General features: G+C 42.1%; 1 protein-coding gene and 1 non-coding gene across 7 annotated transcripts in view; one reads left to right on the top strand and one right to left on the bottom strand.

Moving 5' to 3' along the window:
• Positions 1–20,884, top strand: part of Npnt (nephronectin) — a 68,547-nt gene that overhangs the window by 8,064 nt on the left and 39,599 nt on the right. For 2 of the 6 annotated variants that reach the window (NM_033525.3, NM_001287101.1), the window contains exon 3: positions 10,596–10,646. The exons of the other annotated variants lie outside the window; for them this stretch is intronic. In NM_033525.3, coding sequence (NP_277060.2) covers positions 10,596–10,646 — 51 coding nt within the window. The remainder of the gene's footprint in view (positions 1–10,595; positions 10,647–20,884) is intronic. 6 annotated transcript variants of the gene reach the window in all.
• On the bottom strand, positions 2,252–2,356 carry Gm23196. The gene has a single exon (XR_003954749.1). It is a non-coding gene; the product is annotated as a U6 spliceosomal RNA (small nuclear RNA).

The following is a 20,884-nucleotide window of genomic DNA, read 5'->3' as shown; positions in this document are numbered from 1 at the left end:
GTCTCTAGGTGCATATGAATCAGAAGATGGCCTAGTCGGCCATCAGTGGAAAGAGAGGCACATTGGTCTTGCAAACTTTATATGCCTCAGTACAGGGGAACGCCTGGGCCAAAAAGTGGGAGTGGGTGGGTAGGGGGGGTGGGGGGAGTGTATTGGGGACTTTTTGGATAGCATTGGAAATGTAAATGAGGAAAATACCTAATAAAAAATTAATTCTAAAAAAAAAGATAGTTATGAGTAAATTAGACATTTAGAAATTAGAAAATTCGTCCTTTCAGCCCTGACGATAAAACCCCGGGCCTTGCACGTGCTGGGCAAGTACACTGCCACCAAGCAGCACCCTGTGGTCCTTCAATGAGAAGTCATCTTTGGAAAGTTATATATATTCCCCTCACAGCCCTGTGGGCATGGGGTCTGTCCTCATAGTTCCTGCTCATGCCACCCAGAACTGTAAATGTAAACAGTGAAGTAATCCAGCGGCTGAATTTATTTACCCTGTGTTAATCCCCAATAACTTCACAGAGAAACCAAGATTTATTTAAAACTGCACCTCCATAGCTGAGCAGCTAATAATCTATCCTTATTTTCTATGCTAATCTGGCTACCTCCCAGTCCCATCCCGTGATGCTTGCATGCTATCCTTGATCTGGCTCTTTGGGCCCCTTATCAAGGCTCCAATTCATCCTCCTTCTCAGCACATCTGCCCTCCTCCCTCTCACTAGTGGACATCCCGCCCTATCCTCTCTCCTGCCCAGCCATTGGATGGTGAGTGTTTATTGACAAGGCACAGAATAAATGGTGAGAACTGTTTAAACAAACTTAAGACAGGAGATTCTTGCTAGAAACATTGCAATGCCGTATCTGGATTAAAACAAGATGTGAGGACAGAGAAATCTCCATTTGAATAACACAAGGGTAAACTTTACACAGTACACAAAAACATTACGCCTACACAGAATCCAATTCTAACATTACTCCTAGCAAACATCTTTCGATTGGTAGCCAACAAATAAAACAACTTGTGTTGAGCATGGATTATATCTTACAAATAAAACAGTTTATGACTGTTCAATTATGAGTACTCCAGGAATAACCTGGAACCTGGGGTGGGCATGCTATCTGGGGCTATATGAAAGGTTGCTGGCAGGCATCTCTGTCAGCTTCATAGCCCATTGTCCTCAGCTCTCTAGCTTCTTCTCCCAATGATGAGGTTAGATCGTAGAATCTCGCTTGTTTGTTTTTAAGGCAACAAGAGAATAGCAAGGCCATGGATAACTTTAGAATTGCTTATGTCACCAAACCTGCATCTCCAAATCCTTAGGAAGTGACGTTGGGTTTGTTGCTGTTGTAACAAAGGTTTTTCACACACACACACACACACACACACACACACACCACTTCCTGGAAGGTCTATTTAGGAACACCTTGTTCCTTGAGCGACTTTGAGTGGTCCTGGAATGCAAATTCCAAGCACAAAGTAGTGTTGAAGAATCTTGACCTTTCCAAACAGGTAGTTTTTGAGTGCGTGCAGTCTTCAAAGATCAGTTTTAAAGAAATGCCTTCGCTCTTTCCTTTCTTTCCACGAGTGGAAATGATCTTTGAAGTAATACCATTAAAAGCCACTAATTTCCCAAGCTCCTTCCTACAGGTAATTCGGGCAGCTCTTAACCTTTACAGACTAGAAGTTTTAGTACTTCTCAGGCTGAAGGGCCAGCCTAGTGAGAGGGAAGCTCAGTAGACTCCGACTCTTTATCAGCCAAGCCTGTCCTCACACCCCTGGCCTGCCCTCACACCCCGCCACAGGAACACACTGCTGGACACACACAAGCTCTGCACACAGGGACCAAGGAGCAGCGTGGTGGTGTCTGCTACTCAGAAGCTGGCTCATCTGTTCAGAGCAGGTGTGCTTTCTCCCCAGATGCTCTCCCTCTGGTGAGAGTGTCTTGCCCACCTACCGTTCCTACTTGGTGCTTGCTCTCTATCTGCCAGACTCATGCTCTGTACAGTTCAAGTTGAGCCAGCTGCTCTGAGGGTGATCAGTGATGTTGAATATCACCCCCACAGTAAATAAGGGATCTTATTCAACACAGAGATAGGACCTTCTCTGCAGTGGGGGAGGGGTAGGAAAGCAGAGTCTGTTGACCCAGCCTTTCTTACTGTCTCCTCTACAACAGAGAGGTGGCTTTGCCTTTTCTTCATTCAAAACTTACTGCGAGTTTATACATCCACATGAATACAGAAACTGTTGCAAAAAGCTATAAACCGCTTAACAAATTTGTGTGTCATGCTTACACAGGGGCCACGAGCATCTTCCCTGTATTGCTCCAATTTTAGGGAATATGCTACTAAAGAGAGTGCCTTTTCCTAGCAGTTGAAGGTCGGCTTTTACTTTTTGTCCCAACATTTTTTTTAAGGATCTTAAATTTAGAAAGGAAAATGTATTCACATTCTGCGATAACCATTCCTCAGAGGTATAAGTGTTATCAGGTGCCCTATGTAGCTCTCAGAGATATTTTTCATATTCTGGCTAACTTCTCTGTCTCCCCTACCACCTACCTGCTTGGTACAAGTACAACCTAGTAGATAAACGGCCCTGTGCCTTCTTCGAAGAACACCTTAAAGCCATTTTCTTATCATCCGTATGGGAAAAGCCTCCTTCTTATAGGTTCAAAGTATGCTATGGTGTGGCTGTCCTGAAATTAATTAAGCAGTCCTTACTGCTAGATCTGTGTGCTGCTTCTAAAATAACCTTGATCATAATGCTGAGAAACGCTGAGTTGTGGTCTTCTAATATGCAGGCAGATTTCTGTGTGTGTCTGAAAGGCATACGGATTCTTAGCTTTGATCAGTGGGAGAGTGGTTTCTCACTTGGTCACGCTGGATCCAGAGACTGGCCCGTTGCTTGTTGCTTGATCTTAGTATACTTTCCTCTCTACTTTCTTCCAAGGAAGCCTGGCATTAGTCTGATCCTAGTTTAATCCAGGTTTAATGTTTCGCCTTAGCCCAGTGACCTTTGACCGCTGGCGGCAGAATGGACTGAAATGTGTCTGTTTGCCAAAATCTCTTCCTGGCCTGCAGCCATTATATTGTCTAGTTTTATGAATATAGAGTCATTTTCTATTTGTAAGAAAGATTCACATAGTCTTTCAAAAATTGCTCCTATTATCTTTCAACTTCAGCCGTAATTCAGTGTACCTGAGGTGAGCGCTCTGTTACTGGATCCGTGATGTATGGGGGAGGAGTAGAAGCCAAAGCTGGAATGCTATCTGGGGACACGTTATGACAGAAAGACCAAAAGCCCTGATCACAGTGTTTCTAAAGCTGTGGGATGTGGGCTTACATGTTCTATTGCCTATTCTGGTTAAGGCATTTACATAATACATCTTTCATTTAAAAAAAAAAGCTAAGAAATGGATATTTAAGTTAAAAAATTGAGAAGGAGGTGTGGCGAGCCAGAGGGAGGGAGAGAAAGCCCCCTGGAGCTGCAGAAGCGGGTACGGATCTGTTACCTTTCTGTTTTCTCAACACTAAGTTCTAGTCTCCGGTAGACAGTCACTGTTTCTTACTAATCTATGCAGAAGTGTCTACATAGTTTCAAGATTTTCACTTTTTGAGTAGCAATAGCATAAATTGAAGCCCTTCTGTACCCTTTCAAAAGCGTTTAAGGACCATTCCTTACAGGGCCATGTAAACCTGTCTCAGTCTTCTAGATGGCTTCACAGTTTGCTATCATACAGACGTACAGTAATAACCTCCCACTTATATGCATGAAGGTCGTTTTCAGGATTGTGTTTTTACAAGCTATACTACAATGACTTATCTGGATGTCCGTCTGTCATCACTGCTGTCTTATACAACTAAATACAGGAAAACTCTTCAGTGACATCCTGTTTCTACATTGAGAGAGCCTTCATTTTACTCTGCACTTTCTTTATAAAAATGTACTTAAAACAGAATAAATCATGGGTGACTTTATAAGGAGATTTTGTTCCTACTCAGTCACTGTCTACTTTTGGTCCCCCTGAAGATGTGTTAAAACTTAAGTAGATTGATCTCCTTATTCCGATTTGCTTATGTCCTCTCTTGTTTGTAAAATGACGCTTTTTCAAATCCTTTTCAACCATTTTTTAAGAGTAGAAAGTGTTTAAGTAAGAAGTGGGAGACAGAGAGCAGGCGGCTAGCATCGTGGGTGAGTATGGGGAGGTGACCATGGGCTCCACTATAAATAGGTGCTGGGAAGAAATCAGTGGGAAATTCTTACACTAATTTTTACTCATCAGATATGAGCATAGAAACTCATCACCATCTCACTTTGCACCCATATAAATTATGGTTTGGGGTAAAGAGACAAACACAGATATTATACCCAGGCACCATTTACCTGCCTTCTACTACTACATGGTCAATGGCCAGTGAAGCGAGCAACGGTGCTGGTTTCTTCACTAAGCTCCCTTCTTCAAAGCCTCATACAGGAGTTCTAATGAAGCCTACTTGATCTCCTAGTCTGTCTGGACCTTACAGAGGGCTGCTCTGTATAAACTATTTAGGGCTGACTAGACAGAAGCGGAGCATAAAGAATGAGCTGAATATACGATAGTCTGGAATCCAAACTTAGGTCACTGCAGCGTGAGGAGAGGCTGACTCACATGGACCCCTCACCAAGCACCTTTGACAATGGGACCTGAAATCCTGGTGCACATACACCCTATAAGGATTTCTCTTCCCTCCCTCCCTCCCTCCTTCCTCCATGTCTCCTTCCTTCACTCTTTCTGTCTCTCTGAAAACAAACTAACATCATAACTGTGCAAATAATAACGAAAAGATGGTGTGTGTTCTGAGATGAGAGGGCACAAATCCAGGAAGACCGCTGTCCCCTTAGAGAAGCAGAAATTCCTGTTCCCCAGACAGGAAGCAGCAATCTGAGCTGCTTGGATTCTCACCTTGAACAGCCTTGGAGAACGAAGGAGTTAGCATTTTCTTCTTAATGATAGCAATGAAAGATTTGTCCCCCCCAAACAGTAGATAGCAAAGACAGTTTAGATCGGGGGGGAAAGCAGTTGCATTGGTCTAAAGTGGTTGTTAGTCCTTCCCTAGGGACATGTAGGGCAAGAAGAAATGTAATTGTGCTTACTGAAAACGTACATGTTATTAGTATTTGGTTAAGGAATACCAATTTGGTTAAATAATACCAAATATAATTTTCGACTTTCATGTACTATAACATCGTTTTAGGTTTTTTTTATTTCCTTACTTGTTAATATGTAATTAAAGAGACAATTATGGTCATAATGACGTTCTCCTTAAAGCCAGCATAGAGGAATATATTACAGCCCAGATGAGTTATTATGGTGTGTGGTAAATATTCACAGACATCTTCTGTCCGTTCATTCCATATCTTTCTACAAGGAATTTGAGTTTTAATTTGTCCTGATAAAATTCCTAAAGCAATATAATTCTGATGGAGGAAGGTAGACACAAATATCAAGATGGTTTTTGCCTTTAGAATGCGGTAGCTGCATCTGGAGAACGAACAGCCTCGCCTCCCAGCGGGGCTTCTTATACTAAAGTCAGGGCTAGCACTGGTAGGTGCCGAACTCCAGGAAAGGAAAATTTGTAACTAAGGATTTGATATAGATGATTTTTGTCAGTGAAATTTAAAGCCAAGTACTTAATTTGGTAATATCTCTCTACCCATTCTATGGAGTAATGGCGTACATTCCCCAGAATTTTGTCCAGTTTCTCTGGCTGTTTCCCTGCTAAAACGTAATCAGATTCTGTGCTTGGTCAGGATTGCCTTCCATGGTAGATATTATTCATGGACTCTGAATCTTTAGGAACTCTTTCATCACAGTTTAAACTTGTGTCTGTGTAGACAAAAGGAAGAAAAGCACTCAGTAATTCTTAGATTAATAGACACTCTGTGAAGTCAGTGTTATTTTTCCTAGTCATGGGGTTGTGCATCATTGATCCCAGTAATCGAGAAGCAGAAGCAGGCAGCTTTCCAAGAGTTCAAGGCCATCCTGGTCTACAGAGTGAGATCAGGACAGCCAGAGCTATGCAGCAAGACTGCCAAACCAAAACAAAAACCAAAACAACAACAACAAAACCACAAACCTCGACAACCTTCAGTCTTATTTTTATAAATGCTAAATATCAAACCCAATTTCAATGAATTCCATAAATGATAAAAGGTATTTGTTGCTAAACTGACAGTAATTGTCCCATGCATAATTTTTTTCTTTTACTTAATTGAAAAACTTTTTATATAATATATTGTGATCATGTTTTTTCTTCCCCCAATTACTCCCGATCCTTCCTACCTACCCACCCAACTTTATGTTCTTTTATGTTTTCTTTTATAAAAATTAACATTTATTTTTATTATATACATATAATATACATTCACATGTATGATTGTTTTGCATACACATATGACTAGGCAACATGCCCATGACTTGTGTTCATGTAAGCTAGAAGGGGCCATCAGATCACCTGGAACTGGAATAGCAGAAGGTTGTGAGCTGTCATGTAGGTGCTGGGAATCAAACCTGGGTCCTCTAGAAGAACAGCCAGTGCTCTTAATCGATTAGCCATCTTTCCAGCCTCAGTTTTTAATTTTTAAAAGTATGTATGGGGGTGGGGAGAGACAGGGGGTAGGTACATGCATGAGTGTACCTACAATGGCTTGAAAAAAATGCACTGAGTCTTCTGAAACTGCAGTTTCAGGTGGTTCTGGACCACTCTGTGTGGATGTTGTGAGTCCACTAGGTGCTCTTAATCACCGAGCCATCCCTCCAGTTCCTAGACTTTTTAAACATAAGCTTCCCACAACCAAAATTCTTTAGTATCTTCTCTACTGGGATATACTACACACACACACACACACACACACACACACACACACACACATATTAAACTGGATACTTATGTTTTCTACATTTTATGGTATTCTGAGAGGTTTTTATTTTCAGATTGTTATTAGAATTCATCAATGAATTAAGTTACTCACCTTATCTTAGTATCTATCGACATATGGCTTGATATTAAAATCACGATATGCTGTTTCACTTTTTATTTAAAATTGGGCTTTAAAATGGCGTTATAGGAAAGAAAAGTATAAAATTACAAAGAACAATGTATACATCTGCTAACTGCTCTATTCTCTGCACTAATGAACCCTTTAATAGTCAGGAAGGAGCATCCTGAAAGCTGGGCTCTCCTGGCTTCTTAACTTCCTGTGCTCTGCTGTCTGTCATCCTTCGTGCTTGTGTGTAACTGTGCCAAGTTCACTAATTGACTGTGAAGAGATTTCCCCAGATTAATGCCAAGTCTTTGACAATGAGAACTATACAATTTAAGGTTGGGATCTGGAGAGCTTTTGAGATTGGTAGCCTTTGTGGCTGGTGGTTAGGATTTGGCAGGTAGCTCAAGGATGACATGACATGTCTTCCTTTCCCTCTCATGCTTGCCCCTCACGGTTGTCACTGTGAGGAGTTGGCCCCTGGCCTGTTGGACCACATGTTTAAGGGACTCTGGGCCTCATGTAGTAACTGTACAAGCCATCTCAATGTGTAGTACTTAACTGTTTCTTTCCAAAGGTTTTAAGCAGCCTAACAGTTGAGTAGCTCACAATTCTTTATAGTAAATTAAACTGCAAACAAGCAGATCTGCACCGTGAGTGGAGTTACTACCTTCAGGTTCTGTGCCCTATCCCTCATCTGGCTTCTTCTCACATCTCCCTTCTTCCTGTCCTTACTGTTCCCACCAGGGAGTCAAAGCTGGCCTCAGACTTGTGATCCTTCTATTTATTCCTCCCAAATGCTGCTATTAAAAGTGCATACCATCATGCATGGCTCTGAAGATTGCTTTCCATTGCTGGAGATCAAGCCCAGGGCTCACACACATGCTTTAGGTACACTCTGTACCACCGAAGTACATCTCCCCGTCATCTTTAACACTGTCTGAACCTTGGGACTGTCTCCAAATCCACAAAGCTGTGCTCAGCAGGCAAGAAAAGCTGGTCACTTAATAGTTTATTTAGTGTGCAACAGCTTCATAAACATATCCATGTGCTTATTAATTTTAAGGGTATGTAGGAAAATGTGAATTATCAGAAGTCTCCGATGAATGGAGGCAGGGAAGACTGAGTCCTGCACTACAAACCAGTGGGTTTGCGGGCAATGTTGAATGTATTTGACACCCATGACCATTTTACAATAGCTGTGGAGGACCAGATTATCAGGAGAAAAGTGGGCCAGGTTTTTCTGTATTATGACGAGCTCCAAATGAGCTCCATTCCAGAGCTTCTTACACTGCACTAAGACACAGAGCACATGCAGAAAATGTATTTTTGGCAACTTTTCAAAAAAAAGTGCTATAGGTTGCCTATGAAAATGTCCTTATCCATCAGGAGAGATTAGACCCCAGAAACTGTGAATTTTAGAATGTAGGACATTGGCTGAGATTTAAGCTAGAAGCCTTAAGAGGGTTGCATACTGATACCAATCAACTTACCAAATCAAGTATTTCCAGGTTACCTCATGTTAATTAAGAAAAATGTGACCAAACCTAAAGCTATTATAAGGAAATAGACCATACTGAACTGTTGAGCTGTGTGGTACTGAGACAGCTAGCTTGTAAATAATGATGCTTTCTATCCTTTAATGACTCTTTTTTCTTTCGTTTAAAATAATTTAAAGTATTTTTGCAGGTAAATTATTCAAAGTTGGTTATGGAATGTATTAAAGAAATAGTGTTCGCTTACATTTTCTTTCTTGTGCATAATCATGGCCACAAATCCAATGTCTAAATATGCCACCCGCATGTGCTTTATGCTTTGACTTATTTCCAGAGTTTCTTTAGACAATACTTGATGCATTTCACTATTCTATCTAAACAAATAGGTCTCTGTCAACATATGGTGGATTATTTTAAAATCAAAGGCAATAAAAACAACATGCAAATTATAAACATAAACAACACGGGAAAAAAGCTAGCAAACCTGGGCCGGGAGATAGCTCAGTGGGAGAAGTCCACGCAGGAGGATCTGGGCCGGGAGATAGATGGGTGGGTGAGTCCACGCAGGAGGACCTGGGCTTGAATCCTCAGCACCCATCAAAACAAGAAGCCATGCTTGATGGCAGATTCCTGTAAGTCCAGCATCTTTAGGAGGCGGTGCGGTCCCAGGAGGGACTGTGCTGGCCAGCCAGCCTCACCCAAGGGACCAGTTTCTGTTCAGTAAGAGATTCCATCTCAAGGCAGTCGGGTAAAGAGCAATACAGGAAGACACCCAGTGTCCTCTTCTGGTCTCTGCGTGTGCTTACACTGGCATGCATACCCCCATACTCATGCATACAACACACATGCATGCGTACATGCATGCACAGAAATCACATATAAACAACAAACCAAAAATCCAGCAAACGAATGTAGTGTTTGCCTTTCATAATACTTTGTAATCATTCTGGGTGGATGGCTAAATTATTGCTTTGATTGAGTCAACTCAGCCCTGCAAACTCTTCTTCTGTTACCCCCACCCCCACCCCCCAAAAGACTCCCTTAAATTAGACAAATACACAAAGCGATCATATGTTAAAGTGGATGTTTTGTGTTTTAAAGAGGGAAGGCATTCATCCAAAGAGAGATGTAATCAAGCCATCTCTTCTCCCACCCCAGGACTCTAGACTGGTCCAGCACTGACCATTGTTGGTAGTGTTTTGGGTTTCTTCCTTTACCCTTCATTGAACTGGATATTAATGCATCTCCAAGGGAAATGGCTCGGGTTTTGTGGTTAGTTCTTGTTGCTATTGACGACCACAGCAGCCACGCAAGAAGACAGAGCCACGGAAGGGAAGAAGACAAACTTTAATGTGTTTTTCTCAAAGCTGGAGAGAAAAGGGAACGTGTGGCTTATGAGAAAAAAAGGTAAGTGAATGGTCATGACGTACGAGCTACCAGCCTGGGTACGGATTGAGCCAAAGTTGGTCACTTTTTTTTTTCAGCTGCTTTATCCAAAATTGATTTAAATAAAAGAATACTGACTCTAGAACCCCACAATCAGTGTTTTGAAAATGAAATACTGGAAAAGATACAGTGTTGCAAAAACTCTGAAATATTTCATTAGAACTTGGAATATAGATGGCTGTCCCTGTTGCTCATTGGGTAGATACTTGCTGCTGGTCTCGGGGACTTGAGTTTGATCCCTGAGACCCACATGGCTGAAGGAGAGAACCAACTCCGACAAGTTGACTTCTGATGTCCAAGTGTACACTGTGGTACGCCTGCACATGCCCCTCCCCCAACACACACACTAAAAATGTTTTAAAATGTTTTAAGAAGAACTTGGAGTACAGAAGAATAGCATAGCTTCAATTATTGCTTAATATTTTTGTTATAAAATGTTTTCTAATAACAAAATGATGACTAAAATATTACTATTTTAAACATGTCCTAGATTTTTTTTTGTTGTTTCAGAGAAGCACTGAAAGTTGAATGTGTGTAAGTCTCCCGGAATGTAACAAGTTGGTCATACCCGAGCCCCGCCTCCTTACAGAGAAAAGATCTGGAATTTCTTTTTTTGGCCATTTGTTTTGCAGCTTTCTACGTCTTAAGGCAGAGACTAGCAAGGATAAGGTGCCAGCTCAAAGGTTAGAGGAACATATTTCTTGACATAATTTTGGCTAATATATGTCTTGAAGGCCATAACATCTAAAAGATACTTTATAAAGCTACAAGAAAGGCTTAACATTTCTTGGTTTTGAGTGTCTTATTTGGGGGAAACTCTATTCCACAGAGAAGTGGGGTGTTTTGTTTTTCATGTTTTCCCTTTTACTTATTCTAACTTTAACTGAGTGGTTAGGTTAAACTTTTTCCTTTCAAATTTTATTTCTCCCTCTTGATTTACAAATCTAATAAACTGACCTCCATCCTAACCTATAAGACAGTTTAAACTTTTAATTCTTAGAGAGGCAAATGTATATATGTATGTAAAGTCTACCAAGTGAAATTACTAATGCCAGCCCATCACTAACCTGTGGGAATTATGTTTCATGTTTATTAATTCTCCGAGGAACAATTCAGGTAAGAAATCTTTTTACTGTATCAAATAACAAGCTGTATATTGACCACACCTGCATCCTGGTGCTTTGGTTATACATCTGTGCACTGAGTAAGGTCACTTACCAAGCCCTTCACAACTTCAGCGAACAATCTGGGTGAGGTAATACCAAATTACAAAGTGCAATCCGTTCCAAGGAGGCAACACAACATGGGTGCTGAAGGAGGTGTCCCATGTCCCCAGAGACGGTTCAAAGGTAGGATTTCAATAAGAACATTTGGTGAAAAAATTAATAGTACTTTTTGGGGGGGCAAGTTTCTGATCATAAGTAGACTGTTGGCTACAGAAAAATTTTTCTCCTTTTCTTTTTCTTCTCTTCTCTTCTCTTCTCTTCTCTTCTCTTCTCTTCTCTTCTCTTCTCTTCTCTTCTCTTCTCTTCTTTTCTTCCTTTTCTCTTCATCCCCTTCCTCCCCCACCTTCCTTCCTCCTCATTCTCTATCAGGTAGCCAGGTGTCTCTATGGACCCCCAAGTCAGCTTTAAACAAACTCTCTATATAGTCCAGACTGACTTCAAATTCCGACTCCTCCTGCTTTGACTTCCCCTGACCCCAAAGACTGGGATTACAGGTGTGGACTGCCAGATCCAGCGTTTGAGAACAATTTCCTTAACTCTTTAAGTAAGACACAATTACATTATTCTCTCCTTCCTTTGACCTCTCACCCCCCCCCCCCATATTGATGGCCTTTTCCTTTAATTATTGTTACATATGTATATGCAAATAACTATATAAATACAACTTACTGGCTCCATGTTGTGTCACTTGTATGTGTATGGTTTTAAGGCTGACCACTGGCTATTGGATAACCATTTAGGGGGTTCCTCCAGGGAAGGACTAATTCTCCCTCTGTCAGTAGTCGCTGTCTGCAGCTTTTGATCTAGGGGTGGTGCCTCTGATATTTCCTCCGTCCACACTGACATGTCAACCAATGTTTAAATAGTTCTTGATGAATGTGTTCATTCAAACGTAGATCACAAACAGAGCTCTGAGCTGTGTTTCCCTGCATTGTAGGGCGAAGAGCACATTTAAATTGCTTTTCATTTCCCATGTCCATCTTTTGCAAGAGTTAACAGGAAGTAGCACATTTTTCTCGTTGTTCATTGCTAGAATAAAGCCATTTGCTGGAGTGCTGTCTTTGGTTGGCGCCACTTCTTTTCCCTGTTGTGAATAATATCTTTGCATAAAGCCCTCAGGGGAAAGGTTTTGGTTAGCTCACAGTGCTTACACTTAAAATAAGTAGAAGAAGGCAGAGTTGCCCTCTGGAACCTTAGCGTTTACAGTTACCATGATTTACCAGGAGCTAAATTTAGGAGCCAGGGGTGTACAGAGATGAACAGAGCATGGACCTTCGCTCTTAAGGAACTCAGTCATATAAGATTTTGGCCTTTATTCCTTTTATAACTCTAACATAGGGAAAAGTTAGGGATGAAGTGTTGAGGGTGGGCAGACAGGATGGCTCCATGGGCGCATGACACCTGGCGGGTGACCTGAGTTAACACCCAGAACATTTATAAAGGTAGACCTGAAAAAACTGACTGCGCATGCGCATGCCACCGTGGCGCTCAAGCCCTCACGTGTGGCTCCCCTCCCCCAGTAACAATAAATGACAACTAAAGAAGAGTTGAGGAAGCTCAGGGGACGAATCTATCCCTTCTGAGTCGGAGCAATGAGAGGTCCGTAGGTTCCACGGTGTTCAGTTAACTCGTCTGTTCCGTAAGTAATACCGAATCACATGCTTGATCTTGAGTTCCGCTCAGCATCAGGGCTTAAGGTCCACGGCAGCGCTGGATGAGAGCGATGTATTGTAATGTGATGTAAATGATGTTGGATAGTGTGAATGTGCCTCTCAGTGGACAGCACTGTAGACCAGAAGGGACGGCCCAGCTAAGTTGTGGATAAGGCAAGTGAAGGGAAAACAGAGAACTGCACAAAGATCTCAGAAGCCAAAATGAGCACATTCCAGGAAGTAAGTGTACGCGTCCCAGTTCAGCCGTGGGGTAAACGCTTGAAGGATGTCTGATAAGAGAAGCAAGTAGGGATCTCTCAGGAGCCTTTGATGTCATACTAAGTAGATTAGCCTTGACCACAGGGCAATACAGGACCTCGGTAAAGACTTGAATCAAGGAAATTGCAACTACCTTAGACCATATGAGCTGGTGCCGAGGAGCCCAACCTAACCTAAAGGTGAATTTCTTTCTGGTCAGGATGCTTTAGCTTGTTTTTGAAATTGTCAGTGTTTCACAGGAAAACGTGGATTCCACAGACAGTGTTGAAAATTGGTGACTTGGCATTGCTTCAGGGAACCCGTGGGCTACAAGCAGCAGCCCGGGTGGAAGGAGCCCATGCTCTGTTTTACCCAGGCTCACTTCCTTCAGGGCAAATGCCTGGCACGTGCAGACATTTGAGGTTTGGGGCTAATTTTGGAACTTTCTCTTTGGCAGTTTAAGGAATAACTATTTGAGGTTCAGAGCTGGAGTTTTTACAGTGCGAGGTGGAAAGTTAGACTTTGGTTGTAAGTAGTGGTGGGAATAGAAAAGACAGCAAGGCACTGAAAAAAATCCCCAAAGCAGGATGGATGGGGACTCGGAGAGTGAAGGCAGCGACGGGGTGGGGTTTCCTGAGGATCTTTTCTGAGTACAACTTCATTTTAGCAGAAGGCAGATGAGACTCCTACCTCACTGGAATTCTAAGTAAGGATTAAATGAGAAGCTATTTACAGAGCACTTAGCTGAGGGACTGGCACATACTCAATCCAACGAAGTGGCTATTGTGGAAGACGGTGAAGAGGAATGAATCAAGAAGGAGAATTGAGGAGGAGTCAAAAGTTTCCCGTGAGTTCTTTGGTGACCGAGAGGACACAGGAGAAGGTGCAGATGGTGACGCCAGTTTGGGACGTGTTAAATGTGGAACACTTGTGAGACTTTGAAATGGAAAAGTTTGATGTGTACCGGAGTCTGGCGGACACAGTGTGACTCTGGGTCCCCCTCCCCCCCGCCCCCTCCACTCACTACTTATATCTTCCTTCCTGTTCTTGGACCCTTCCAGCCAACTCGCTAATTGTCACAAATACCTAACAGAGGGTCATCTTGAAGTTGAAGAACGTGCCGTAGGCAAAATCATATCCTATTTGCGGAAGTGTTTCCTAAAAGCTTTTGTTGGGTTGGTGTGAAGATGCCATCCAGTTCACCCTGTGGCCCACATGTGAATGGAAGCAGTGATTCAGCATCTCTTTATATCAAGCGTGGAAAAAAAGTCACCCTCTATAAGCAGATTCTCTCGTCCCGCCCCCACCTCCTCTTCTATTTGATGTCCCTAGCATTTCTAATTATAGACAACTGTTTAGAGGAAAGTGAGTGGTTGCTGGGAAGGGTGGGCGGGCGGGGTTGCTCTTGGAGTTTGTATGCCTTCCTAACTCAGTCAAGCCTGGGCTCACACCCCACTTTCTTTTGTATGCTGTCCTTACTGTCACAGCTGACCTCTGTCCCTTCTCTACATTCTGTTATTACATTTGCATGGAGCCTGGTTCATGCACCCTCTGCTATTCTGGGGGTTTGTGGACCAACGTTATTTTTTCTGCTGCAGTGTTTGCCCCCGAGGGTGAGCCAGCATTTCAGACACCATTACACCCAGTGGAGCAACATCTGTGACATACTGTCCAGTCAGTTCAGCCCACGTGTAAATGTGAAGGGATAGGACTTTCTATATTATAGGAATCAAAATTATGAAGGATCTAGGCCTGGCGGCACACATATTTAATCTCAGCATTTGGGAGGCAGAGGTGGGTCTATGTGTTGATTTCTGGGCCAGGCAGGGTTTTGTCAAGGCCCTGTCTCAAAAACCAACAACAAGGTCTGCAACCCTATAGGAGGAACAACAATATGAACTAACCAGTACCCCCAAGAGCTCGTGTCTCTAGCTGCATATGTAGCAGAGGATGGCCTAGTCGGCCATCAATGGCAGGAGAGGCCCTTGGTCTTGTGAAGATTATATGCCCCAGTATAGGGGAATGCCAGGGCCAGGAAGCAGGAGTGGGTGGGTTGGGGAGCATGGAGTGGGGAGGATATAGGGGACTTTTGGAGAGGAAACTAGGAAAGGGGATAGCATTTGAAATGTAAATGAAGAAGATATCTAATAAAAAAATTTTTTTTAACCAACAACAAAAATATGCAGGAGATGTAATTTTAATGAGCAGATATTTAGGAAGGACAATTTACTCTGAAAATGAGCATCTTTACTCTGCCTCCCTTGTAACTTTATATTTCATTAACTCTCTCTTAGGGTTCAGAAAGGAACTTAGTTTACATGTGTTCACTCTACTGAGAATATATATATATATATATATATATATATATATATATATATTCTGTCTGTCTGTCTGTCTGTCTGTCTGTCTCTGTGGCACTGGCCCTTCAGGTGCAGAGCCTGTGCTGTTTCCTGTGCCTTTCTGACCATTCTGCTGCTGCTCATTCTGAGTCCCTCCGCTGCCCACATTATACATTTCCACTCCTTTCAGATTCATTGCTCAATCCTGAAGGCAGTCCCTGGCATTTTTCTGTCTTCCACCTCTATGCAGAGAAATTCGGCTGTGTTCTTCTAACACCTTGTATACCTGTCATGGCTGTCTTTGTCAAAAGACTGAGTTATGTTTCAAAGGAACTTTTGTATATTTAAAGAACTCAAGGTCTGGGAGCTAGATTTGTGAAACTCTTCAAAGATACCATGAAATATGTATATGTAAATGTATGTATTTGTGATTTATAACAGACATATATAGAGAGACTTAGAAAAAGCCCCGAGGAGGGCTGTACTTAGTACAAGAGGCTAAAGCAAATTTTGGAGATAGTGAAGGTAAAAATTGAGTCCTGAAGCCTGTCTACATATGAGTCTAACAGACACCATATGTGATTGGAGATGACACTTGTGGTTGGAGAAGAATTCAGACATACAATATGGCTTGCATGCTAACCAAGTGCTCAGGCAAGGATGACTAAGCAAGGCAAATGAAGGGAGCCGATGAGTGAATACAGGGAGACCACCATTCCAGATCTCAGTCAAGGGAAGCCTCTAATGGTGGCTTAGGCTTGGACTGAAGGGAGAAGGACTGTTGTGCCCTCTCTCGCTTAACCGGTTTTATACTAATGGGCATTTAGGTTATCAAGACTTGCCTAAGGTTTTCTATCAGTCAATGTGGGAACAACTAATAATTTAAAAATAAATAAATAAATAAATAAATAAACAAACCCAAACGGTCAAAGTCACAAACATCCCACATCATATTAGTGTAGGCACAGTCCTAATACTGATTTAATTTTTGAAACAATGAGTGTGTGGCTTGATTCACATGTTAGTGAATCTTTTGAACATAGGGATTTTTGTTACTGAAGAAGGAAAAGATAGCTACATTAAAATTTTTCTGTCCTTAATGATGACACCTCCATAAGTTTGGTGTCTCCTTAGAGAGGATCAAATCTTCAACTAAAATAGATATGGTAAGTGTAAGCTAATTGAAACACTATCATGTGTTTCATCATTTCCTGATGAGTTGTTGCGTTGTGCTATCTGATGTCTTGTCAACATCGTTGAATCAGTCAGCACTGCTTTCTACAACAGTTTGTCGCTTTCCTAAACCCACATGACAAGCTCTGCCCCTCCGGGGTCCTTGGTTCTCAAGACATCTGTGCTTGCTCCCATGTCTCCTTACTGGACCTACCTGCTCCAGGACAAGGGATCAGTCGTGTTCACTTGTTATAGCCATAGTTCTCGTACTTTGTCTTGGAGAGGGCTTCTCCTCTTTGCCATCCTTAGGACACTATTTTAATGAACACTTAGGATGCTGAGATAGCTGATACTCTCTGTACTTCACTACAGGGTTCCTTTCAGTTCTCTCAGTAAACCTGGGGGCAAGTTTGATCTGAGTCCTGTGAGTTTTCCATCAAAGAAAATGAAAAAGACAATGTGGTGAATGTTTAGCCTCTCACCTAGCTTCGAGAGGAGAAGACAGCTGGGTAATCTTTATAATTCATCTATTTCCCCAGAGTTCTTATTCCAATGTCTGTACTCAACCCCTATGAAGAAAACACATTGGAAAAAGGAGCAATAGCTCTCAAAGAATGCTAGTCTAGGTATCCATATTATCAAATTCTCTCTCTCTGTCTCTCTCTGTCTCTCTGTCTCTCTGTCTCTGTCTCTGTCTCTCTCTCTCTCTCTCTCTCTCTCTCTCTAACCCAAGAAAGTTTCCATTGAAAAGAAGGAAGAATGATGCCAGTGGATATCAATGAACTCCATCTGATGAACTCTATCTGTAACTACTGACATTGTATCTGCTTTCTTACCTTACTATCATTTTCTATGAATTAGTAGACGGTCCACAGTGGGGTGAGTTGAACCTGTACCTTCTGTTGGCTTGTAGATACTCTTCACATCTTTTCAGTGGTGCTTATGATGTCCTGCTTCTCCGGTTCCATCATATGTCTTACTACCTGGCATCCTTTACAAGGAGGCGGCAAGCCTCTTCTCTTTTCGGAATCTCGTCAAGCCCATGAGTTCTGTTGTGGCTCAATTATTATACATTGGCATTATTACTCTTCTTGATATTCCCACCATCTGGAATCTGGCCAGTGGGAGGGAACTCACCAAGCCAACTTCCACATGCTTTGCATAGATCTCCAACATTCTGTAAATATGGTTCTGCTTTCTGCTGTGGGAGAACGCTGTAACTTTCTATGGTCTCCCTCTTTGAAGAAAGAGAACCCCAAGCTCTATTGTGCATCCGGCTACACATAGCCACTTAACAAGAAAACAGAACTATCTACCTTTCCAAAGGAATGCATAGCAACAGCTCCTCAGATGTGCTTAAAGTCTGATCTGGTTTTACCCTAAATCCCACTCTGTCTCCATGAACACAGGAGCAAAATTTCAAGTAAATTGAAAAATGACACCAGTACCAAGAGAGATTTTTAAAAATGCTTTAAAAAAATGTATGTGTGTGTATGTGAGTACACTGTTGCTCTCTTCAGAGACACCACAAGAGAGCATTACAGATGGTTCTGAGCCACCATGCTGTTGCTGGGAATTGAACTCAGGACCCATGGAAGAACAGTCGATGCTCTTAACCGCTGAGCCATCTCTCGAGCCCAGAAGAGAGTTTTGAAGGGCAATGGTAGCGTGCTCAGTGAGGATCAACAGAAGCTGGATGGAGGCACAAAGATTCATACGCAGCCTCTTCCATTCCTGTGGGCTTCTCTAGAAATACAGGCAGTTAGTGAGGGAAAGCGATCCTTGAGAAAGTCCTCTGAGTCGGATGTTCCCAGAGACAGAAAATGAAGCGAGCTCTTGCCAGACAACTCTTGGAAGGCACTGTTATTTATTTCACTTCGTTCTCTAAGTGGGTACCAATTTATCAATCCTGGCTTTTTTTTTTACTATAGTTCACTTTTAGTTAAAAGTTTAATTATAGTGATGTCAATTTTTGCAAAAACCCAAACAAACCAACCCCCCGCCCAAAAAACCACCACAACAAACCCTTATATGTAGCAATACTTCATTAAAGCTTCAGAGTATACAATGAGCAATAGAACAAAGAGATTATTGTAGTTTAAGATATTCTAGCAGGTTCCCCTAGAGTCTTTGGGGATGATAGACTGTTTCTTCAGGGCACTTATCCTTAGAGGTGTCACTGCATGCCATTATGCATTTGAACACCATTCTCAGCTCTCATTCCTCTCTGCTTAGCACTTTATCATAACCTCTCCTTCCTATTTCCAAATTACCTCACACGCTGGCCTCCCTCTTCTTTTTTAATCCACCATTGGCCTGAACCAAGATGTTTTTGCTGAAATTGGTCAACTCACTTAGCCTGAGCTGATTCGGTGGCAATGGCCACATCTTTCCTGCCTTATATGGATACTACAAGGAAAAAATCGGCCACGTGAAATGGTTTTTAATTTAGTGTCCAAGAGAGCATTTCCTCGATAGCCTTTTAGATAAGAACCAGAGGTTCTTTACACTGTTTTTAATTACAGCAGGAATTTAATGTTTTGAGTTTGTTGAATAATTGACGAGTGTCAATACGATGTTTGGGACAAACAGAGTTGTTTTCCTCTGGAGATCTTGCCTGATGGGTTTTGTTCTGCATGTGATACGTGATGGCTCAGGGCCCTTTCCAGCAGTTCTTTATAAACTCTGCTTCCATTCCTTCTAGGTTCTATTAATAAGCAGCGAGGGATTTCACATAGCTTTTAGCAATGTTTTCTCTTCCAAGGTCAACTGTGCTTTGCAAATGAGACTCTCTTCATATTTGCATCCCACCCCTCCCCAAATCTACCCAAATCCAGTCCATGGAGTGGTTGGGAATTGTGGGAGCTCTCTAACAGACAGTTTTCCAGCTGTTCTTTCTTCTCTGCTCTTGAATGCCTTTTGTCACCTTGTTGCTAAGGAAGATGACTTGGAGGGGAAGGCAGGACACCATGTCAAAATGACAGATGAGATTCAAGGACTCAGAGGCATTCTTATATTAAGAAAATCCCTGTCATGGATAGAGCTTGGATTGGCTTTTTCCTCATTGCTTTCCAGAACAGCTGTCCCCTTAGCATCACAGCTTGTCCTCCTTAGTCCAGACGTTGGCCCTTGGTGGCCAGTATGATTCACTTGGGTATGAAACATTACACAGTTAATAAGTAAGATTAATTGCCTCCTAGCTTTGGATAGATAGATCGATATTTTCTGTCAGGACAAGAAGGCACTGTTGAGCTTTCACAAGCCCTGATGTAATAGTCAGGATGACTCTGTGTAAATTTTAGAATATACTCATAGGTGAGAAGCATGAAATTGGGGTATTGAAGAACTGTGTTTGCTTTGAATATGGAGACTTGTTTCTCTGTTTAGTCAAAACAACGACTTAGCAGTTACTCAACGACCCCAGAGATGTGACAGCAATATTGGGTCATGTTTTGAGTGTGATGTACCTCTGTGCACTATCTTGAAGGGACAATAAAAATCTCTCAGATCAGTGACCCTCAAGAGGCCTTTATTTACTGAGTTGAAACCGTATAAGTATGGCAGGAGCAGTACACCATCAAATGTGGCCTGTCTCTCTTGTTCCTGGTCCATACAGAGATCAGAGAACCCACGTAAGCCTCCCTGATTACCTGGAGTATATTTCCTCCAGGCTCCATGCACTATCTCCTGTTGACAGTTTGGAAGATTACTACAAGATAAAAACAGATCAGTCTCTTCAGTCAGGCAGATGCCTCAATTCACTGAGTAGCATAGTTTATGCATGCAGTTTTTGCCCATCCCTGAAAGCCACGTTACAATGGAATAAGTTATTACTAGGCAGGCCAGTTTACACAAAAATGGGGAACCAATTTTGCATAGTTTTTAAAATAGCCATGCGCTTTCTGATTACTTATATATATCAATGAAGCTCTTTGCATACTTGCATGAGTATGTGGCATTGTAGATACAAAAAACATGGTGTGTTCTATTTCTATATTAGAAGTTACTAATAGGACTTCCAACTGTGTATCCAAAAAAAAAAAAAGCAGAACAAAATCCCCTTGTCTGTCTTGATAAGAGCAGGTTGTTAAGTTCGTATTCCGGAGCCTAGTGTTCAAGACCAGTCGGGGTTTGTATTTAGCTGGGTGCGACGGTGCCAGAAGGAATGGGGCTGATGTTATGAATCCTTCTCTATCTTTCTTTTCATTCTCAGCATCACTGGTTAGAAGTGAGCTGTAACTCTCCATTCCCAGCAGGAACACAGACAGGTGTT

This window comes from Mus musculus, chromosome 3 (genome assembly GCF_000001635.26).
Source record: "Mus musculus strain C57BL/6J chromosome 3, GRCm38.p6 C57BL/6J".
Lineage (NCBI taxonomy): Eukaryota > Metazoa > Chordata > Mammalia > Rodentia > Muridae > Mus > Mus musculus.
The sequence above is the reverse complement of the archived record's forward strand: the minus strand, read 5'-3'. Positions and strand labels throughout refer to the sequence as shown.